General features: G+C 39.1%; 1 protein-coding gene across 3 annotated transcripts in view; it reads right to left on the bottom strand.

Annotated features, from left to right (window-relative positions):
- The window catches only part of CACNA1C (calcium voltage-gated channel subunit alpha1 C), a 486,392-nt gene that overhangs the window by 436,672 nt on the left and 24,701 nt on the right, over positions 1-25,019 (bottom strand). The window contains exon 1 of one of the 3 annotated variants that reach the window (XM_062009919.1): positions 2,807-2,924. The exons of the other annotated variants lie outside the window; for them this stretch is intronic. Within the exon in view, the coding sequence (XP_061865903.1) occupies positions 2,807-2,855 (49 nt within the window). The 5' untranslated portion in view covers positions 2,856-2,924. Of the gene's footprint in view, positions 1-2,806; positions 2,925-25,019 lie in introns of those variants that run through there. 3 annotated transcript variants of the gene reach the window in all.

Consider the following 25,019-nt stretch of genomic DNA (forward strand, 5'->3'; position numbering starts at 1 on the left):
AAATCCAAACTCAGACACTAGAGGCCAGATTGACTCATTCTGGTCCCTCCCTTGAGAGGGCTGTAAAATGTGGGTTTGCAAACTGATTTTCCATTTTATATTATGAGAGCAAGTTTTCAAAATATTATGAGGGAATACATTAAAGGTGCCCATCTAGGATGCCATCCAGTCCCACATGTGCATTAAATGTGATGTAGTTAGTTTTAAAAGCTTTTTCCTGGGGCTCGTTGGGTGGGTTTTTAAAGTTTTCTAGATAAACTCGTGTTCTATGGCAGTAATGAATAATTAATTGTTATAAAAATACATTCCATTGTATGGCAAAAAGGAAAAAAGTGTCTCAGTATTAACAAGTACTATCTGCTCTTCTTTCTTTTTGCAACAGGAGACTGCATTAAAAACACAGTAGACTTCTATTTTAACACCCAAAAAACTGAGGAAATTCTTACTTTAGACTGAAAGATTTTCAGTGTACAAAGTCACATTCAAAAGCATAAAATGAGTGTATTACAAACCTACCCAAATTAGCAGTGAAGAAGTTAACAAAGTATCTTCAAACACGATTCCAGTTCCCCACAGTCATCACAATTCAATTAACAACCTCTAGCACTCTTTATTTCTTTAAATAAGCTACTATTACACCAGCTCCCCTGCGGCCCATGCTCCCAAGCACAAAGCTGTTCAGGTAGGCTAGTAAGGGGCTGAGAAGAGACATGTGCTGGAATCAGCTAACAGCAGAGGCCTAGTCATGTCATCCATGTTCCAAAAACAGACATAAAAATGTGTATTGCATTGGTAGTACCTGGAACGTTCACCTTGCTACCAGCAACTGAGAAGGATGCAAGAGTAAAGACTTATCCAAATGAATCTTTCCTCTCATAAGCAAGGAGCAGACCAGGAACCCAGATCTAGCTTTGCCTTCTACTCGTCTTTTTTATCTCTACTTTGCAACTGGCAATTTGTGGTTACTTGAATTATTCCATTCCACATTGTGATTGGCTTGCTCCCATCTCCTTGCCACTAGGTTTTCTTGACTACTGATCAATTTAACCTTTCAGGTGCTGTTTGCACAAAATAAATTGTAAATAAATGGCAGCCCGAGTACTACCAGGGAACAGAACTTCCTTCCACCTGGCTAATTTTCTGTTTGCTTTAGAAGTTGCTCTTTCACCTGGGAGTAATGACAATCCGCATCAAGAGACAGATGCAAAACTGTTCCTCCAATTATATAATCACTGCAGCTGATAAGGAGGGAGCTGGATTTAGGTTGCCATAGTGTTGGCATATTGCTATGGAGGCTGAGCTCTTCGTCCACTTTATTAGCTCTGGTCCAGGAAGAGCAGCCCAATTATGCCAGCTCAATGTATGTGCTGCGGACTTGCTCCCACTTGGAAGGAGCACTCTGGATCAGGGGCTGCTTCCTTTTCCCCTCCCACCTCATTTCGATAGAGTGGCTGTGGTGAGAGGTGGGGGGTGCTGGGGTTGGGGCTTTTCAACCTTTTAATCTGTATTTAATCAGGAGGGTGGTTATCTCTGAAATCCACTGTCTTGCTACCATGAAGGGCTGCCACAGTGCCGATGCACCTCCCCAGCTTCATTCTCAGCCACCCCTGCAGGGGGCTGAGGGGTAGGAGGTACCTGAGGAGCTCACCAGTGATGGGGGCTCTCATCAGGCCGCTGCCCCTCTTCCCTCCCCTGGTACACAGAGCAGGTGTTCAACCACAGCGGGTGGGGGTACGTTTTCAGGCAGGCAGAATGGCCCCGGCCAAGTGAGGGGCTGCCCTGCGAGGCAAGACGGGGGATGAAGGGGCCAGGGAGGCAGATGAGGTAGAAGTTTGCCGGGGCTGGGGGCTTCAGCTGGGGGGAGAGAGGCAGCCCGCTCACACCGGGGGAAGGAAATGGCTCTGTCTGCTGTGCAACACCACCGTGTGTGTGCAGCCAGGGTTGGTAGGCAGGGGAGGGGGTGACAACATGCAGGTAACAGGATAAAAATAACTTCAGGAACGGCAGATCGGGGTTGGGCGGGGGAGGGGGGAGGCTTCTGGAGTTTGGACAAAGTTTTACTACGGGGAATAAGCGGGGGACATTTGCTAATGCCAAGGAGCAGCAGCAGCACGGGTTGGTATCCATGATGCAGGCGATTCTGAGAGAAGCTCGGAGAGAAATCAGTGCCCCAAGTAAAACCCAACTTTAATTTTAATACAGGCACTCCCCAGTGCCCCTTATATTCTCAGTATGTGCGCGTGTATGGTGTATATGTGTGTAAATAGAAAATTCCCCCTTCCCCTCCCCTTTCGTGTGAGAGATTAGAAATAGCGTAAGAGAAGGGAAGGGCTCCTCTCCCTGTGCCTAAAGAAGCCGTGCCCAGATGAGGGTTAGGAGGACCGGGACGACATTAATGGGGAAAGATCCCCTCATTCAGGCCGCACTACGAGTTATTCTTCCTCTGACATGGGTGGGCGGGCTGCTCCGAGGCTTCCCTTAGCCCCCGGCCACAGCGCGCAGCCCCTGCGCCGGCCGCCCCTCCTCGCCCCTCTGCCTCAGGAGGCAACGACGGCGACTTAAACCAACTTTTCTTTGCCCAGGGTTTCCTCGAGGGGCTGCGGGGGTCGCCTTGCAGCATACCCGGCTCAGGGGAGCTGTGTGCTCCGCATGGAAACTGGTGGCAAACGCTGTCCTCTGCCCCGGCCCCTCCGCCGGCCGCTGGCTGTGGCAGCGGCGGCAGCGGCTGAACCGAATCGAGACACTACGGACAAAAGGGAGGGGAGGGAATGGTTGCTCGATCCTCGAAGGTGAATCTCGGGCTTACCTTGATGGTTTTCTTCTGGAATGTACATCCTCTTGTTTTCATTGACCATTTAAAACGAGTCCAGATTAATCCCTCCGAAAATCGGCTTGGTAAAAATCAAGAAGAAAAATGGAGCTGCAGAATTTCCCCTTTTATTATTACCTGATTCCCATTATTGCATCAAACACCAAAAACTGATCCTTTCCACTACTGCCTCCTTTAGTGAAATTGCAATGCATCCTCAGTACATCCGGGCCCCTTCCAAGAATTTAGCACAGCACCTCTGGCTGTTAAACCATAAAAAAGAACAGGAAGGGGGGAAATGAGAGAGAGGGGCGGGGGGGGGCTGGGGGAGAGGGAAAAGCAAAAGCATCCAGGACAAACCTCAGAGGGTTAAATGTCTTTTTAAAATCCACCAACTACAAGAGTAAAAAAAGGAGGAGGAAAAAAAAAAAAAGAGAGAGAGAGAGATGTTCAAACGCTGCTGCTCCTCCTCTTCAAAGCCATTCTGAGCGCGTTGTGTTGGCAGGGAGCTGTTTCTGCAGAGGAAGAGAGCACAGTCCCAGCCCCTTACTCCCTCCCCTCCCTCAGCGCGCTCGCTCCCCGCTCTCTCCCTCTCGCCAGCAGACAGACACACTGAACGCTTCCAGATGTTCCAGCTGCGGCGGCTGCACGCAGCCCCCCGCGCACGGCGTGAGGAGCCGCCGGACTTGATCTGAAAGTTTAACACGCTGCCTGCCTTCACTGCGCCTGCCGAAGCCTTGCTACAGACATGACGTCAAGGAGGCGAGCTGGAGCCGGCTGCCGGCAGAAGTGGGGGGACAAGGCGAGGGGAGCGGCGGCGGGGCTGTGCCGGGCCGTGCCGTGCCGTGCCGTGCCGTGCCGTGCCGTGCCGGGCCGGGTCGGGTCGGGCCGGAGGGCGGCACGGTGGCACAGCGCCGCGCTCGCCGCCCGCCCGCCCGCGCTCAGCACCCCGCGGCAGCCGGCGCCGCCGGCCCCCGACCCCGCTTCGATCCGGTTTCTCAATATTGTGGGCTCTGCCTTGCGGTTCCCCTACGGAAAGCGACTGTGAGCTGCATTGCAAGGAGAACGGCATCGGCTGCTGGAGCGTTACGGGCGGCACCGTGTGCAAGCGCTTAACGAAACGGCAGAAGGGGCTGCGTTTGATCCGTTACGAGCAGACAGACAGAGGCAGGGTAGGCAGGCAGCGGAAGGGAAAGAGATACCCAGGGATAAATTGCACAGACGAGAGGCTGCACAGATGTTTAAACAGATTAATCAAGCTAGGATTTGCAAAATCCTTGGTGGAAACGCCAAAGTGCTCCGCTGGTATCCCACCACTTGCCTTAATTATGCCTGTCATTTGGCCCTCCATAATTGAAGCCTCCGCAGAGAGCAAAAATGACTTCTTTAAAACGAAATGTGAACTGAATGCAGTACATCTGAAATGTGTCTGGACTCTCTGAGCTGCCATGTTAAACAAGAGATGAAGAGTTTAAAAACACCCCTCAGGAACCACTGCAGAAACTACCACAACCTGAGAAACTAAACCACTCCACCGTACACAGGGACAAATGTCCAGGATCCCCTTGTCCTGCTTGCAAACCCATGGCTGCAAATTCCCATGATAACGGTATCCATTTAACATCACATGGATGCAATACTATTTGTGGAACTTAAAACACTGTGGTTTCTTTCACGTGGGTTTCCATTTCAACTAGAAAAAAACACAGTGCTTTAAAGTTGGTAATACCCCTAGAAAGGAATTACTTTTGAACAAACTTAGTTCCATCCCTAGAAGTGGATTTCAGAGGGGTCTGTCAAATATTGAGACTTTCCCCCCACCACTTTCAATGAGCTGTCTCTCGAATGGAAGTCAAAATATAATGGAAAACAACACCACAAAACAGATGTAGGCAAAGAAACAAGAACACATCCACGTAACTACAAGAAAAAACAGCACTTACCAAAAACTGGATGCAGCCAAAGCATTTGTCCTAAAAAAAGGTCATTTTAGTTCCTAATAAGCACAGATCATCATAACTTCTGTTAGACACTAAGTCAAAGGATACTTCACCAACAACATATTGCCATTGACAGCATGTAGAGATGCAGCTTTATTTCTGACTCAGTAGGAAGAGTTCATCTAAGCAATTAAAATACTCTGTCCTCTATTGCCTAGTTTTTCTCTAATAATGTCACATGCACTTATCCTGTTTAGCTTACCAGATCAGGCAAGATCACAGCTGGAGGTGGAACAGCGATATATTAGTTTTCATTTTCAATTTGAGTTGCCTTTTCCTTAAAAAAGAGGTCCTTCCTTCACCATTCTAAATAGGACTGAACTGTAAATCTTTCACTGCCAACATTTGTTGTGTAAATGTATATTTCCTTTTTCTCCTCTTGACCACAAATCCTTGCCATTTTGGATGGTTCTAACTCCTTTTTTTTTCAGCCATGAGTCAAGAAAGAGTTCCATGTTTTACCTTTGCATGGACATAATCTCTGGGAAAATAAATAAGTGCATGCTGATCACTCTTATACAGAAATCAAACACCTGAAAATATTTTCCCTACTTTTCTTGGTTCACATTCTCAGCTAGCTAAGGAGTTCTATACCATATTAGTTAAGCAGTAAATATCCACATAGTCCTGCTTTATGCCAGCTCACATATATATGCAGCCACATACACAAGCTGTCCCTGCCACCTACAAATCTTTTTCTTCATTCTTTATCCCTCTCTCTCTGCCAAGCTCCCACAGTGGGACACAAGTTAGGCCAATTACCAAAATCAAATACAGAAGAAAAATAGAACAAGAAACAAGAATATTAGCTGGCATTAATTTCTTTAGCATAAACACAATTCTACCATAACTGGGGGTTTCCTGACTCAGCAGTTCTGATGGAAATAATTTGCTATACAGTGAAGTTGAAAGAAACTGATTGTAGGATTGAGATGGAAAGATTCTACTAATGAAGGTGAATCAGGTGACATAAGAGTAAACATCACATCTTCCTCTAAAGCAATTGTACTCTCAAAGTATGCTAAGAAGATCTAGTCCATGAAAACAGGTTTGGTAAAGAAAGAGGTGACATTTGAATTAAAGGTGCTTGTAAGATTTTGTTCTTCATAAATGTGATTACTGAAATTCAGTTTTTAGAATAATTCTTTTGGAAGAGAACTTGAGGTGTTGCCCTCCACAGAAACTAGGAAAATTCAATTGGCCTAAAACTTGTTTCTTTACATTTTTTACACTTTCTTTCCTTTTTTCATAAACAGTGGTGGAGAAGGGAATTTACTAGGAATTCCAGAGCAGCAGCTTAGAGACTTCAGGGAGGACAACAGCCCTTCTCTACATGGCTTCTGAATCCTGAGCTCTCAGATCAGGAATGTTCTGGGCCAGTACTCTAAAAGCACAGCCCATGGCCTAAGCAAATTAGAAGGCTTGCTCTGAAAAGCTTGAAGGCCTTCTTCAGAGTTAGATCCCCACACCTGCACCCTAAAGATGAGTACACAAGTGAGAGAAAGATCTTAAAACCTTGGAGAAACTATTATTTCAATACAAATACAATTAGAAAGTTCTTAGGACCTGCCTGATATGGCAGTCATCAGATTTAGAGGTAAGATGGGCAGTGTAATGATTAGACACAAGAGTATCTCGCACCAGGCTGGATTCATGCTTGTAGAATTCCTTGAAGTGGATGACTATAGGTTGAACAAATGATTTGATGTATGTTCAGCCTTAGACCAGCTCTAAAGTGGATACACTAGTTTTCTAACCCACAGGAATGCTACAAGGAGAAAAATTTTCTCCATTTGCTCTGAGAACAACAGTAATGACGTCCCCATAAAACATCAAAACAGAGATTTTTGAGAAACAGCTATTTAAAGTTACAAAGTGTTCAGGATGATTTGTAGGGTGCATAATAATATGAACATGCAACAGTCCATTTTGTGTGTGAGGAGTTTTTTGTTCTGTGTACAATGTAGTACTCCTTCCCTCTTACTCAGCCATGTATAAAATACACTGGGCACAACAGTTTCTTCAAAATCCAGTATCAGAATGTACAACCACCTTCAGAGCAGAAATCGCCTGAATCGGTTGCACAGGAAAACATCTCCAAGATTCAATAAAGAAGAGTTATTGTCATGCTGTATTTAAAGATGGAGATACAATGAAACAGGATGAAAACAGACAAAAGCATACAATCACTCTGCATTGAGCTATTTTTATAACTTATAAAATTATTTTAAATGCTCTTTTAAGTAGTCTCTGTACTTTTTAAAGTAAGCTAGGGTTTGCATTGGACCTACAGCATAAGTTATAGAGCTATTTAATTGCAGTAGATTATGTTCACACTATTTTGGCAGTAATGCTTTCTGCTATAAAATAAGAAAGTAAATTATTTAAAAGTGGAAAAAATATATTTACCCCCAGAAATAGTATTAAAGGCTCTCAATACAAATGTGATTCTTTCCAGGGCCAGCTCGGAGAAACAGTGCCAAATCTCTTTATTATTTTTCTGAAAGGTATTTTTCCCCCTACAGATTTAAGGTTTTGCACCTCCGCCAACAGAGAAGGCTTCCCAAAAGAATCAGCATTACCTTGCAAGGAAAAACGATGGGATTTCCTTTTTGGTTTTTTGTCACTGACTTAAATAAACGGGATCTAAACATAGCGCAATCTTTCCATGAAGACTTTGACCTCCTTTTTTTCAAAGGCTAACATGTCAATAATTCTGCTTTCTATCTGGTGTTTATGTCCTTCAGAGCATTCAAACCTAAAGCAATAACTTGATCAGTCCTGGGTACACGAAAAGAATCATTTTGCATGAATAACACTTAACAACTTCTGTCATTTCTGACAACACTGCATTATTGGTCCATTCACCATATAACAGAAACATTGGGTATTTGATGGTGTTACATGACTGCAACGTATTTGTCTCATGTTTCAGGACTACTCTGTTTAGAATTGTTCTCAAAGTTGTTGGGTTTTTTTTAGTTCTGAACTACATATAATCTAAAATGTGAGTATTACCCTCTCCAGTTGAACTTCCTAATTGTTACTAAAAAGTTGTTAGTGTTCACATCTATGAGGATGAATTTCTAAAAATGTTCTTTATTGACTTTCATTGTCATGGCTTAATTTTAATTGGAATGAAAGCAATTGGTAGCCCTATCTGAAGCTACTCAAAGTGTGCTCAGCAAACTGCAGAACTTTTAAAACTATCAACTAGATAGAACATTGAAGATTTTCTCAAGAAAAAAGAAATCTGGGATGGAAGAGAAAAGGAAGGTTGGTGATCAGGATTTCTAGGTGATTTAATTTTTTCAAATCTGGAACAGTGCCCTATGCACAGGAACTTTTGAAATGTTATTCAGTCAGAAAGATTGATTTTCAAAGCCAATTTGGAAAACAGATGTATTTTTCGTGTTGAAATGAATAGGAATGGTTACTTGGCTTTGAAATTTCAGACATTAGCTTTTATATTTACATTCAAATGTCAACAACATACAACTACGAAAAGTTAGAAGGTTAATGACAAGATATTTGTATGGTCTCCTAAAGCATATCCAGGCCTAATATTGGTAAACAATAGAAAATTTTAGATCTAAAAGCAAAAAGGCAAAGAATTAAAGAACTGACAACTGGGTAAGGAAGTAGCTAATAATTAGAAAAAAACCTGGGATTAGACGCAGAAGAGAAGGAAGCAGATGAAATTCAGAGCTTTTAAGTAGGTTTTTATTTTCTAGACTGCAGAAGCTTCTAGGAAGTAACCTGGATATCTGAAAGTATGATTTTATTTACGTCTTGCTATCTATCTTAGCCTTTGGCTGTGATTTCAATAGGTTATAGCAGTGGTGGCTTTTTATAATTTTAACTGCAGAAATGAAAGAGCTCACCATTTCTTTTTGTAAATAAGTGATTAACTTTCAATGATGATTATGTAGTATTGTATGAATCCACAACACAACAGACATTTATCTCATGTAACATATAAATGCATGTATGCTTACTAGACATAAAGAGAACTTGTGGGAGTTTTCACTATGCCATTTCCATTATGGACATATGGCCACAATGCCAATTAGCAGACTGAGGAAGATCTAAAACCTTTGCAGAATTTCAATACAAAAGTAGTCTCTGTTTCTCAAGAAGGAAAAAGGTCAGTTGTTGACTCTGACATAAAAGCTTAAGGAAAAGACCTGAACTTAACAAATGTGTTGCAGTATTTCTATTTTAGATAAGAAATAATTTGACCTATCTAGACTGGATATGTACTGATACAAAGAGATTTAAACTCAGCAGTTTATCATTAGCCAATTAAAAAAAAAAATCAAAACCAAAACTGAGGAAAAAAAGCAAAATTACAACTGCTAGTTGTCTAGAATCATCCACTAAACAAAGACACGACTTAACAAGGAGACCTACAATGAAAAATGAATTTTTAACCCAATTAGCCTGCACTTTGGCAAAAAAAAGAAAGAATTGTGCCAAATGTTATCTTAGATACTTGCCACTGGTAACACAACAAGAGAAGACATTACCATTCTATCTTCTAATCTAGTTCTATGAAATACTTGGGAAGATGTAGTTGTGCCTTGTTCATAAATAAATACCATATGTAAGCTGAGATTTAGGGCAAATATAAAGACAAACTCTTTTTTAAAGGGTCGAATGCTTTAAAGAGTAAACTTTTGCAAGCTGTTGAAGACTTTACAGTGACTAGAAGGATTACAGAATGTTGGCATTTGAAAACCGCCATGAATCTAGTTATTAAACAATGAAAACTACCTAAAGTCAAAATAAGAAGGCAATGCAGTAAAATATATTTAGCTAGTACAATGAATTCCAAGTATAAAAGTCATAAAATATAGCTCAAAAAAAAAACCCCTAAATAAATATAGGGGCTGGCTATAAGACCAAATCCCTTCCTTCTCTTTCGGCATTTAAAGTCTCAGAGCTTCTAAGTCTGCTTTATCAACATAGAAAATTATTGACAAACTCAAGGAAGACACCAATTTAGAATTCGGACAGATTTTGGAGAATCTACAATAATCATTAATGAGATAAAATTGTCTAAAAATATATGGTCTGATGTGTCAGTTGCAAGAAAGGTGGTTAGGTTAATTTGTTAGTATAGTCAGTTAATGTGACACTAACTTTACACACAATGTCAACAATTTATTTTCAACAATGAGTCTTCCCATATTGAAGGACTAAATTTGCTTAGTAAGTGCATCTGGTTATAATGCAATCTTTGTGGTGTTTTTCTGGCTTTTTTCACTATTATTTCTTTCCAAAATGGAGAAAATCACAACTCACCCAGCAATCAGCCTCTGTTTCAACTGCAACATCTTTCTTTCATGTAATCTTAAAACCTATTCCACAACTTGCAGTTCTCCCACTGCCTATCGTTAAAATGACTGGTAATTGTATTTAGCTCAACCATGATTTTGTGGTCCATCCAAATGTGTACTAAGTTAAAGACAACTTCCACGTGTAGCAACGTTCACTTTCAACTCCAGTTTCCAGAATTGCGTGCTTACAGACTATAGTCAGTTCAGGGTTATCTCAGCACCACCTAAACCTCACGTTCACGTGATCTAAATCCCTTCTTTGCAAACTGCCCTTTGAAACAAAATTAGTTCCAATAGATTGACCAAAATGACTCTTTATTTCCATAAAAATACACAAGCAAATGCTATGTAGACCCTATCTGAATTGGCTATATCATCAACTTTAAAACAGTATGTCTTATTACAGTTCCATCTTTACTACTTGTTCTCCTTGGACATCCAAGGTTCATTTAGCGGGACATTATTAAAGCATTACAAAAGTTCTAGAAGTGTGAAACAAGATGTTTCAAAGTGTCCTGCTCTGGCAGGGGGTTTGAACTAGATGATCATTCGAGGTCCCTTCCAACCCTTAAGAGTCTCTGATTCTGTGATTCTGTGAAGAGGGATTAAAGTCATCCAGGAAATGTTCCTGGACACTATATGAATTTAATCTATTTTGATAGCATGGATTTGGGCATGCACACAACAGTTATTCAAATAGCTTTAATTTAATGGTTGTGTGGCTGTCACTTTTTGTGAACTCCAAGACTACTGCAGAATATAACAGGTGATTCCCTGAATAGTGTCCTCCAAAGCTCCCTTAGCTGCAGCAAAACCTTGGTGGAACAGAAGCAGTAAAATATGTGAAGTGACAGGAGGCAAAGTTGAGAGCATTCTTTGATTTGAGGGATAATACAGTAAGGTGGGGTTGAATCAACATAGTGTAAAAAAATGTTAATTATGTTTGCAGTTTCACTAAAAGAAAATCTGTAGATTTAGAAGTTGAGAAAAGTGTTATACTGTTATTTAAACTACCCTTCCAGCATGCAGTCAGAACAGTTTATTTATGTCTCCCCTTTCATTTCTTCCCATTTTGGTTTAAACATGCAGACAAGCAAAATGAAGAAATAAACAACTCTAAAATCTTTACTCATTAGTTCCACATGTTTTGAAGGAAATGTTTGTGTTTCATTAGCATAAATAGTTAGGAGTTCAGTTATTTTATAATGCCATCTATGTGTACACTAGTTTGTAAGGCTTGCTTCTCAAGAGCTCAATGAGACCAAGAATAACCAAGCTAAGCTCCTAAAACACACACACACAGAGTAAAAAATAAAAACACTAAACAGTCAAAAAACAACCCCCCCCCAACCAAACAGACAAAAAACCCCAAACAAGCACAAAAACAAAAGAAAAGGAGGGAATTTGATCTAAAAGAAATGCAACACAAGAAATAAGCTTTCCAGACCAGGATTAATATCATCTTTGATTTTGGGTGACAATAAGTGAGAACTAGAGGAAGACCACCTTTTGCTGGAACTTCAAATAGTAATAGTTTTACACTGAGTAGAAAACTTGTTGCCTTCTCATCAGCTGCTCAAAACTACACTATTCTGCAACGTAAAAAAGAAAAAAAATAGGTAAGTTTCTGAACACTTTACATTACTGGCTAAGGCTGCTTGAGCTGTTATTCATAACTTACCCTTTTTTAGAGTACCACAGAATTGTTTTTTAAAATTAATTTCCCTTTTCACACTATGGCAAGAAAAAGTAATATTTTTAAGTAAGAAAAAATGAAATCAAAAGAGAATGCAAAATTCATGCCAATTACACATACAGCAAGCATATGCAATTGCATCATTTCATTCCTTGCCTTCTTTGTGTGCTGCCATTCCCACCTATCTACATTGTTTTCTTAAATCAGAAAAAATAGGAGTTGTAAAGTACTCAGGACATGATCCTGATCCACAATTTTGGACATTAAACCAATAAACTGATATAATACTACTTACCATAAGCAATCTTACAAATTGGGGAAAAACAAAATAAATCTCTGACCCAATGTTGCACAAGCAACAAGCAGTGGAGACAGCGGAAGAGGACACACTTCCCACTTTGTTTCCCAATTGCCTTTTCAGGAGATGTCCTTTATATCCCATTTACTTGTGTTCCCATGGGACAGTTTGAGTCTTATGACTTCAGAAGATTGGATGACTGAAAGCAAGATGAATATTTCAGACCTAGCTCCTTAAAAACTAAATCCCTGAAGTCTCTATACAGTTCTTTAGTTTCTTCTTTTAGACTTGCAGAGAAAAGGAAAGCCAATCTCTTTGCAATAGATAAAAGTGACAATGGTCATAAAGTAAAACACAAGATGATCTAAGCTGACGTAAAGAAAACTTTTTTCACCTTGAGAACTGTTAGACACCAGACCAAGTTTCCTAGAAGGGCATCTCTCAGCAGTTTTCAAAGTCAACTGGACAAAACCCTAAACAACCTGGTCCCTGCTTCAAGCAGGTTGGAGTAGGTGACCTCCTGAGGTACTTTGTAACATAAGCTGTTCAGTTTGAAAGACTGAAAGGGGTAAAAATGCCAAGATTTTTATGAGACTTCACTGTTGTATCTTTTATTGTTCTCAGGATTAAATGTCTATTGATGTTCTGCAATTATGAAACAAGAACAGAGGAAACAAAAATATTCATTCACTTTCCACTGTACCACCTTCCTTTCTGTCTGGAGGGCACTTATTTTGAATCAAAAGAGCACAAAAGGCTCAAGATCTTACTCAGGTCCAACTGCATGATCATAACACAAAGGGCTTGATCATTCTATTTAACTGAGTAACTGTTGGACAGAAATGAGGACTTATTTTTTCCCTCTTCCGTCTTGTAGGAGAGTCTCCAACTTTTACAATGAACGTATCATCTGCTGCCATCTCCTGAAGAAACACAGCTTGAACTTTGGACGAAGACAGGAAAATGGAGGTATTGACATTCTGATCTTCCTACTGCTCAATGCTGCCTGTCGATTCCAAAGGAACAATGTAATCTGCAAGTACCAGGTTGGTGGAGTTTGAGAATGTAGAAAACAATATTTAAATAATATGGGACTATTATATCCCTCTGATTCCATTTCTCTTCCATTCAAGTCTGTAGTGTTTATGGCAATTGCTACTATGCATAACAGGAGCTGCTGGTTTTTGCTGCAACCTGAGAAAGGAACTCTTATCAGCACAAGCACAATGCTGGAGCTTCTGCAGTATATAGCAGAGCAAATCCACAGTACATGGGCTGTACATAGAGTACTTGATTTAATGAGCCACGTGACCGTTGTTCTAACATGAATAGTCATAGACTTGTGACCAGGGGATGGACTAACAGATTTCACATTTTAAATACCTGTACTTAGCTGTACATTACTGTATTACTATTTTGCAGCCTAACTGACGTCTGCAGGTGAAAGACATCAAATAATTGTAGAAGGAAGAAACTAGAAAGGAAATTCAGTTCTCAAAATAAAATAGGTTGATAGAAGAAGAAAGCTTCAGAGAAAAACAACAAAGCAAAACAAAAAACAAATCACCCCAAAAACCCCACCCCAAAATCAAAACAACATCTGTTTGGCCCAGGACATGCCAGTAAGATCATCCTCACCACAGCCCGAAATGACTCTGTATGTATACTTACATAAATCTTCCTTTTTTGTGTTACTCCAATGTATCAGATAGCTTCAGTTTACCATAAATAGAATGACAGAAATAGATCTATAACCATATATAAACAATTTCTCTTCTACTCTAGTTTTTAAAAATCGTTTTAAAATCATACAGCTATTTTTAAAACCAGATTTTTGCAGCTTAACTGGCCTAGCATATCAAAACAATGTAGTCATCAAGAGAGTTACAAAGACAGAGGAACAAACACACTATGAAAGAATGGCAGACAGTATCATTGACAAAATGGAAGTCTTGTCATTGAAGGCCACATCTTGCCTAGACTGTCACACAGGAAGACTACTTGGCCTAAAGATGTTCTATGAATTTTTTTTGCAAATGTTCTACTGGTGAGCAACAATCATAGTCCTGGCATATTCCCTAGTGCATGTGGAATTCACATATTTTTCAAGGTATCTGAACACATGTATTTGCTAAGACTAAACCCATTTCCAGTGAAGCTGTTGAATCTGACAAGATCTGACACAAGAATTATACTGATGTAGGTCAATCAGTTTTACCAAATTACCTTCAACTTAGATTATTACAAATGAGATCAGGATGCCATTTAGTCTTCAATGGAAGTAAAACCTAACCCATGAAGGAGGATCTGCAATTCTGTATTCAGCAACCTGGAACTGATGAATCACACTCTTGCCATAAGAGTTACACAAAGGAGTGATCAGCTTGAGATGACATTTGACACTAGTTAAGAACATAATCGTGACTCCCCATGTTCTAAGTTTCAGTCCTTAAGATGAAGGTCCAATAGTATGCAACAGCATCAAATACAGTCAGTGATGATATTCAGAGTGCCTTGCATCCAAAAAACTTCAAAGCATACAAAAATTGTTTAAAAATAATTTTACTAGTCACAAAGATAGAATGACATTTGAATTAAAGCCTCGTTTTCAATTAACTGTACTTCGAGATTGGAATTAAAAAATGCCATGCGAAATTATTTAGCTATTGGAAGAACTGGTCAGAATATAAGAAGAAGAAATTAGCTTGGTCCTCTAAACTTTTCAAAAAGGTTCAGTGAGTTCTGTAATAACTATGAATTGCTGAGCTATCAGATGTATGTAACAGTTACAGAGAGGTAGCATTTTAGCTAGCACAGTGAAACCCAAAGCATGTAGTTTTATTGGCTCAGTACTTATTCCAGGAGAAGAATGCAATCTGCTCACTAACTTCACTACATCTGGTGTCACTCTAAATTCTACTTGAATTCTCATTCGATTAATAACTATGTCTAATTTTGCTTATTTTGAAAAAGTTCAATTCCCAGTAATATGGCAAATAGAGCAATTAAAAGATAGATTACACTAGAACAAAGAACAAAATTATAATGCTGCCATAGCATTTTTAACTCTTTAAAGCATTGCAAAGCCTGGTCTAATTAATTTTTAGACCATCTATGAAGATAGTGAATAACATTTTGTGCTTTATGCTCAGCTTCAACCAGACTAAATTGCAGAGATCTTGAAAACTTTGCTTCTAACAAAGCTGTAATTATGGAAGTAAGATCAAACATATTTTCAAATAAAGCAAGGGTATCAGGTCAATTATGTGTTAGGAAATAAAAAGGTGAGTAGTTGACTGCCCAGGAGTATTCCTACATGCTAACATTCCTCTATTAATAAATACCTCTGAGAAGATATGTTAAATGGACCTTCAAAGAAGAGTGCATTCCTTTAACTCTATACTTTTTGTTTTTCTTTATATATTTAGTGCTCTAGTATACAACGTGTACTCTCTTCTTAATAGACCAACCAATACAGTCAGAAGTATTAGGTCTTTCAAAGTAAAAAATGAATGGCAGAACATGGGGTGTCAATTTGCTGTTTCCAGACAACTGTGACTAAAGAGTACAGGTCTCATTTCCAAGCTGATGGAGCCAAATACTGTGATGTGATACAGTTAATAATAGTGGTTGCATGTTGTCTTCTCCTGGCTAATCAAGAATGCTGCATTACACTGGTTTTGGGGAGAAGGCTGCAAAACTACTGGGAATGTTTAAAAATATTGAAGAGAGTGGAGCAAAATCCCTCTTCAAAACCCATTCAAAATTAAGCTTTTTATTTGGAGTTGTGGATCATTGCTCTGAGGATACTTCTCTTCCTCCTTACCAGGTGCACTCTAAGATAGTATTTGAAAAGTCAAAGCTGTAACTCACAACAGATATTTTACTCCCTATCTACAAATTAACATTTTACAAAGACCATGGAAGAGTTTCTTTCATTGAGCTGAAAAACACCACAGTATGTTACATTCTTTGCCTGAGCCTTAAAAGACAAAAACAGAATACTCTTTAACTCTTTCAATACCATCAGCATATAATTTCTCAAATCAGGGAGCATTTTCAAATGACCTAAATTTGGATACGCTTTTGATACTGGAGCACTAATTATTGCCTCCACCTTAAAATCAGCTGGGCCACGTTCTGCTATACTTGATAATCATTCAGGTAAAATGTTAATCAAGCTAAACAGTAATTTCAAACCAATAATGACTGTAAGTCTCCACATATTGTTGCTTTTCATTTTTAATAAGGATGTATTTTGAAAATCCATGTAAGCTTCTCTCCCAGGCAATTAAGAAAATGTTTGATACTAAATAATACTGGTTTTAATTTTAACCTATTTCTAGCACACAATTGATAGCACTTTGCTGGTGATAGATAGGACTCACCTCTTCCCATAGTAAGCAAATTTATCTTCCTAATATCACTTCTATTTTCATTTGAAGGATCAAATTTTTATGGCATATGTTCAAACACTTAGTATATTCTCTTCTTTAATAAACAGTAGTTCAACTATTTGTCTTTGTAACCTCTAACTACAAAAAATACCGAAGAATTTTTCTTTGTAACTTTTAGTAACACAACAACACTCCAAAGCCTAGACTGGAATAAAATATTTTCAGAGAAATTACATTATCAAATTTCCTGCAATTTCTATTAATAATATCAACTAAAATCTGGTTTTGTTTTTCATACTGAAGTGGTACATCTGATCTTCTCAGGCACAAATGCTATTTTTAAATAAAAAACTGCTTCTATAAATATTTCAGCTTTAAACACCCATAATTCAGTTTCTCCTTGTTTTTTACATCTAAAACTGCAGCAGGGCCTTGGAGAGGTTAAACAACTACAAAAAAAAGATGAAAAAAAAAAGAAAAGGAATATCCACGTAACAACTGCTAGTAGCATTTCGCCATGTTCAAAGCAAACTGTCCATAATTCAGAGGACAAGACAAGGTCACTAATAAACATCAGTGAACTGTGTCTGCTTTTGCAAGTTCCACATAAAAATAGTGCATCTTAGGAACACTAAACAGACATAATAGATTGGTTTCATTCACATCAGAACACATATAAACACAAGAAACTAATCATCTTTTGATTGCAACAGACTCTGACTCAATTATTTTGCAACACTTGCAGCCCTCTTCTTTGTATAGGGTTAAAGAAAGGGGGAAAAAAAGTTGTTTTGTAACTCTAAACAATTAAAACTAATTCCAGAGCCAAGTTCAGCTCTTTGTAGACAGAAGTAGAAGACTGCATCTGGCCTGCTGCGGTCTTCACATCTGGCAGAACTGGACCCGTAAAACTACAGTGCTCATCAGGAATGCATCGCCGATTGAATTATCATCTCTCACCAGAAAACACATACACAGCAAGGTTGAAACAAAGATGTTTCCCACCACCATTTTGTCTGAATGTAAGAAGTGTTTCCAGGAGGGACCGAGGGTACCAGTTACTTTATCTGTGCTACAGAATACCTGAGAAAGCAAAAAGCACTTTCCACTCCCTTATCCAAGCTACCTTCAGCTCTGAAAGAAAAAACACACCCTCCAAGTGAACTGAGCCACAAGTTATAAGGTGGGGGGGAAAACTACAAGATAATCATGAACTCATCAGATTAAACATCTGCCTATGAAGAACTAATATATGGAGGTTATTGCAAGTGGTATGTAAAGGAGGTATTCCATAATCATTTGCTCTCATAATAATAAACCATTGAGGAACAGAAAGCTGTCATCCTTTATACCCAAGTAACAACAACTGTTGAATAATCAGAGAAAGATCAATTAACTCTGAATTACTCAAGACATTTATTAAAACTACTACTTTGTCTTATTAACTAGCTTATGAAACACATGGCCTCTTCAAGTTCCAAAGGATAAGCCAGGGTATATGTTGAAATACAGTGCATTTTAATGAGAGATGGCTTTTCACAAAAGGAGGGGTAAGGAGAATCTCCATCCATTAATGGATGCTAGGAGAAACATAGTGACAAAGGAGATGGAAAAGACAGAGGTACTCAGTGCCTTCTTTGCCTCAGTTTTTAATAGTAAGACCAGTTGCCCTCCAGGTACTAAGCCCCATAAGCTGGAAGATAAGGATGGGGAGCAGATTGAAGCCCTGATAATCTAAGGGGAAATGGTCAGTGACCTGCTACACTACTTAGATGCACACAAGTCTATGGGGCTGGATCGGATCCATCCAAGGGTCATGAGACAGCTGTCAGTAGAGCTCAACAAGCCATTTTCCATCTTTTATCAGCAGTCCTGGCTCACTGGGGAGGTCTCTGGACTGAAAGTTAGCAAATACAATACTCATCTACAAAACAGACTAGAAGGAGGATCTGAGGAACTACAAGCCTGTTATCCTAACCTTGGTGCCAGGTAAGGTTATGAAGCAGATCATCTCAAAGTACCATCACGCAGCACATATGAGACAACCAGGTAATCAGGCCCAGTCAGCATGTCTTTATAAAAGGCAAGTCCTGCTTGACTAATCTGATTTCCTTTTATGACAAGGTGACCCACTTAGTGGATGACGGGAAGTCTGCAGTTACCTACTGGACTTTAGCAAAGCCTTTGACACTATTTTCCACAGCATCCTCCTGGAGAAACTGACTGCTTGTAGCTTGGACAAGCGTAGCCTTTGCTGGTTTAGAAACTGGTTGGATGGTCAAGCCCAAATAACACTGGTGACTGGAGTTAAATGCAGTTGCTGGTCAGTCACAAGTGGTGTTTTCTAGGGCAAAGTATTGACAACAGTTCTGTGTAATATCTTTATCAGTGAGTTGGATGAGGGGATTGAGTGCATCTTCAGTAAGTTTTTAGATGACATCAAGTTTGTTCAGAGTATTGATGTGCTGGAGGGTAGAAGGGCCCTATAGAGGGACCTGGGCAGACTGGATCAATGTGCTGAGGCCAATTGTATGAAATTCAACAAGGCCAGGTACTGGGTCCTGCATTTGGGCCACAACAACCTCATGCAATGCTACAAGCTAGAGGCAAAGTGGCTGGAAAGATGCCTGGCAGAAAAGGACATGGGGGTTTTGGTTGACAGCTGTCTTAATATGAGCCAGCAGTGTGCCCAGGTGGACAAGAAGGCCAATGGCATCTGGGCTTCTATGAGAAATAGTGTGGCCAGCAGGACCAGCGAGGGGATTGTCCCTTGGAGGCCACACCTCAAATACTGTATTTAGTTTTGGGCTCTTCCCTACTAGAAAGACATTGAGGTGCTGGAGCATGTCCAAGATGGCCAACAAAGAAGAGTCTTATGAGGAACATTTGAGGGTACTGGGATTGTTTACCCTAGAGGAGGATGAGGGAAAACATAATCACCATCTACAATGACCTGAGAGGAGGTTGTAGCAAGATGGAAGTTGGTCTCTTTTCCCAAGAAACAAGTGATAGCACAAGAGGAAATGGCCTCAAGTTGCACTACGGGAGGTTTAGACTGAATATTAGGAAAAACTTTCAACAAAAGGGTTGTCAGGCATTGGGACAGCCTGTCCAGGGAAATGGTTGAGTCACCATCCCTGAAGGTATTTAAAATATGTGTGCATATGAGAAATAGCGCTTAGGGACACAGTTTGCTGGTGGATATGGCAGTGCTAGGTTAATGGTTGGACTAGATGATCTTAAACATCTTTTATACCCTGAACCTACCAGCTGTCCCTCCTTCAAAAAAAAAAAAAAAAGGTAAAAATAACATGCAATATATTATTTTTTTCTTTCTTCAATAATTGGCACTAAGTTATCAGAAGGCATTGTATCTGCTGTATATTTTCTTCTTAGTTTTTCATTCTTATTCTTACTTACCTTTCTAGGTTCAGATCACATCTGAAGTATTATAAAGAGAGAAATAATTTCTTCCTTAACATTGGTTCCAATACAGTCCTTGACTTAGCCAAAATGTCATGTCCTCCATCCTTCTCAGCCATCACATACAGTTAGTAAGGATATTTTCACTGACATCTTCCTGTCTTTCCCTCTATCTGTGAGAGGCACTATGGAAGCTAGTGTGTTCCCAGCTTTGGGGAGGGGTGAGGGTGGGCATGAGGGTATGGTTGGAAGAAAAGTAGATTTGTAGGTGCAGGGTAATTGGTTACTGAAACTTGCAGATATTGAAAAAAAACCCCAATATCTCCTTGCTAACTTCTAGTCATATCTCTGCTTATATACCTCCACAATCTTCAGCCTCATAACACCGAATCAAAATGATCCTCCTCTATGCTCTGTGTTCCTCTCCCCAAAGACTCTAGTCACCACATCTCACAGGGAAAGAGAGCACCAGGGAGACACAGTCACAAGAATTAAACCCGATCACAGCAGACACATGGCTTTCTGTCATTAAGCCCAAATTTCACATGAGGACATAGTCTTCCTGATAACCTCAGGCAGAAAACCCTTGGTTTGCAGTAAAAGTTTTATGGATTTTTGGAAGTAATGAAAGATCTAGGAGAACACAAGGCTGCAAAGACTTTTAATCCTCAGGCAGATTTCATCATGACAGATGCAGTGTCCATCATGTTTTCTTTGTATTACTTTTCTCATCCATCCATCCATCAACTCACTCTCTGAGGCTGAATTTTGACATATCTGTTTCATATGGTTTGCTAATATCACTGAGGCATTTGGATAAACAGTGACAGGGGAAGCAGCCTTCTCTTCCTCGGATTAGAATACTAATGATGAGAAAACAGTCTTCTCAGAAAAGTAACTTGCATCCTAAAAACCTCAGATGAAGCCTGAGGATGATTTTGGAATAAACAGCATCCCAGCAGATCCTAATAACTCACTGACATGTCAATGAGGGAAACTGCAGCATTTATGTGCAATATTGGCAAACTTACTGGATACTGGCAAAATTTTAGGAAAAAAATTGTTTTATTACGAGCAGAAAATGATACAGACAGGTGATGTGCTAGGTCTCTTCATTCTAACTGTTTCATTAATATGGGAAAATCCTTGGTTGTAAAGAGGTTAATAATTTAACCAAGCTACATGAGATGACTCATCCAGTGGAAATAAAAGGTGGAAGTGATTACAAATGAAGAATGGCGTTGATCATTATAAGAAGAGTGAAACGCAAAAGAGAAACAAACAGTATCAGTGTTGAATTTAAAAAATTATTTCAAAAAGATGTAGGCCTATGGCTAAAATACATTAAAAGTTTTCCCCATACAAATTTTTGCTTAGTAGTGTCCGTTTAACTTACAGTCAATAGACTTTTTTTAAAGAAAGGGCACAAAGAGAGCCCTCTACTAGGAGCTATCCAGAATGATTTCAAGTTAATGTGTTGACTAGCAATTTTCTAGACAAGAAGACATCACAGGTGTTTCTGGTTTTACACTCCAAATGACAGGCCAAAATGACAGAAGTAAATATCTAAAATATTTGTTGATTCACTAATCAGGCACTTGGGCAAAACATGCAGAACATTACTGACAAAAGAACAGAGGGGTAAAAAAAATGTATTGATTCTTGTTACTAAGCAACATTTTGTGACTCTGTAAGCAACAACAGGAGGCCCCTAATTCAAAACTTACTGAAGTCAAGGAGTTACAATTGTCTTCAGTGAGTAATGCAGCTGTCCTAAACAAATATGGAGATACTAAGTTTTTCATAAAGATCCTTTCAGAAGAGCTCCAGTTTCAAAGGTTAACAGGAAGGACTTAGTAAATGATTTCATCTTCAACCTCAAATGCATTTTGCTTCTTCACTCAAACTGATGTATTGCAGCCTTTCCCCCCACTTAAAAAATATGATTAATAGAGTATTCCTGCATCTCCCAGAGATAATATTTGTGAAGTTATTTCTAATTTTGTAATGAAAGAGTTGAAAACCCATATTAGTATACATGAACTATGGTGTTACTAAATGGTACCCTGTAATTTGATTTCCAATTAAAAATATATCCCTTTTACATAACATAAGTACAAGGCAACACTACCAGAAGACATTTTTTTCAGTTTTTCACAGCCAGCTTTTAACTGTTTGGATTTAAGTTTCTTAGGTTGCAGGCTGCATTGGTTCTGCAAATTTCTGAGAAAAAAAAATAAAATCAGTCATTTCTAAGACAAGGGTAAGAAGTGTTTTTTCTTACCCTTAAAAAAATTCATATACTATAAATTCATGAAAATGGGTAATAAATGCTTTAGAGCTAACATTTGCAATATGATGAGCAGATTTCAAGGCATTCTGTCATGTACATGACTTGAATCTTGTCAAATTAAAGCTTCATAAAGGAACTGTGGCTCCTGTATGCTCAGTATGGAACAAGAACAAACTATAGGGCCAGAAACATCCCAGACTGATAGAGTCACTGATCCCAGAAGCTAGACTAGAAGTCCACATCTGGATCTCTTAATACCCGTTCTTTTCTGACAGAGTAGCTTCCACATCTTCTGCAAGTGTAGCCCCTGTTTTCTCGACAGGGCTGACATAACAGCATGATCACTTACACTTGTTATCAGTTACTGCTGGTTTTCAAATGGCAAAAATAAGGGCTATAAACAGAAATGTTTCAGCTGTTTTAATAAACCATGAAGTAGTAATAACATTGTATCTATTTAAATTTGAGGGTTGGTGAAAGTGCGTTCAAAAGACTACATGAAAGAATCAAGAATAAAGGCTCACTGATTAATCTTGTAATTCTGTTTCCATGGAATTATGTCTTATTTATGTTCAAGTACTACTTTCTGACACGACCACTGGAATACCTTATTTTTGTGATATTGATTTATCTTCTCTACCTTTGGAATCAAAGGCCTGAGTAAAAAGGTCACCACTTACAGTAAAACCTCTGCCCTTAGGAAAAAGGCACATCTCTGTCCTGAACCAAACTAGTGTTACCATAGCTCCAGGCAGAAGTCACAGTCTTTGCTGATGGACAAATGGAAAAGAGCAGTGTGAACACAGTTATTTTTAAACTATGTCATGGCCATTTGGAGATAACCACCTTATAATTTAGTACTCCGAGATATCATCCTGCTTTGTAAGCAAGAACTTGTTGACCATCCAATGAAAATTACTAAAACAAAGTAATTTTCTATCAATTATAGTGGAAAAGACTCTTCTTGCATTTACAACTGTAGTAAAATTCCTTGACAGACAAATTCATTAAAAGCTGAAAAAGTTAGAAATTTGGGGCTTGGGAGACAGAACTCCAGTTTTACAATCATCCTGAAAACATGATTTTTCTTCTGCAGCTTATCAGCTGTTCTGGGACACTAAACACTTCTATGAGCCTGGGCCTTCAATGACCTAATTATTCAGTCTTATTTTTCAGTAATATCTGCAGTCTTCCTTGTCCTTTAGTAGGATAAGGAAATGTCCTACTTTTTGACAGTGCCCTCATGAATGTCCTATCCTCAGAAAGGCAGGAAAAAAACCCCAGTAATGTGGAATGCAGGAAAATCTTTCAGTCATGAATCTGTGCATATAGATGATGAACAGTAAGATCATGCTTCTCCCATTTTTTACAACTTGTTGTGCTTTCATGTTTTTAACATAACAAGGAGTACACATTCTAATTATAAGGCTGAATATCCTGAGAATTAATAATCAGTGCTAGAAATAGTGTTAAAAGATTGATGTGGCTGTGTCCATTGTGTAATGCTTGTGAAATTAACAATTTTTGTTTCTGAAGCTTTATATTCTTTCAAACACACAATAGCTTGCACTATATCATGTACTAACCTTATCTCTAAGTATATAACATGTATGTGTGTACTTAACTTATTTTCCCACAAAACAATTTTCTGATGTTCTGGATAGTCATGAACCTCAGTTTTCAAATCATAAAAGTATTTCCCCTCCCCTCATTTGCTTCCCCTCACTTTGTTTAGAATAAGTGGAGCAAACTGATCTTTTTCTCATACAATATATGAAATAGTCTCTTAAATCCCCAAATATTTGCAGAAGAACTTGCACATGACCAGAAAACACTTTTCTAACCTCTTTTGACAAAGGTTACTAACTGCTCTGAACAGACATTTATAAGGTGACATTCAAATACATGTACAACATTCCTGGGAATACTATGTGGAAACATACTTCTTAATATTTGGTTCCTTGGGCCTCTCCTCTCTAATATGCATATCCTAACAGCATGCTGGGATTGCATTCCAAAGAGGCTTCTTTTAGTCCACTTGCCTCAAATAATGCCCTCTGATGCATGGTTCAAAAATACACGCTGACCTTCCTATACTGGGCTACTCAACAGCCAACTACACACAGTAAAGTTGGTTCACTTCCACAGAATTAACAGTGATACCTGATCTTCCTAGTCTTTTTACTCTCCTGAGAATCTTTATGTAATGTTGTAATAATAGCTTTTACTAAATTAGAAAACCAAAAGGGAAGATAAATCAATATGATTGTACGTTTGCTGATATTGATTTTTCCCCTCATAGTCAGCCTGGGAATATCATGGCTTCTATTAATATAAGGAGTGGGAGAGATTTAAATGGTTCTGTCTAGATAATTACCCAGCAGTTTTGGAAACTTATTCAAACTTCTTTACTCTGTAATTTTGAATGAGACATTTCATGAAATCAAATCTTCTCATGAATAATCATGTTAAGATGTTGATGTCAATTTCTTGATGCAGATTATCAATGAGATGACTAGGAGAGACATTCGACCTGTTACTCATGGAAAAGCATAAAGGGCTGGGGAGTGTGAAGGTCAAGGGCAGCGTAGGCTGCAGTAAACATAATATTCTGCAGTTCAACATCCTGAAAGAAATGAGTAAGAGAAAGACTGGAATCACAAATCTGGAATTCAGGATACATTACAGCTTCTTTAGGAGTGTGCTGTGTGGGATCACACAGAAGACTGCCCTGCAGAGCAAAGTTGCTTAGGACAGGTTG

This window comes from Colius striatus, chromosome 1, assembly GCF_028858725.1.
Source record: "Colius striatus isolate bColStr4 chromosome 1, bColStr4.1.hap1, whole genome shotgun sequence".
NCBI lineage: Eukaryota > Metazoa > Chordata > Aves > Coliiformes > Coliidae > Colius > Colius striatus.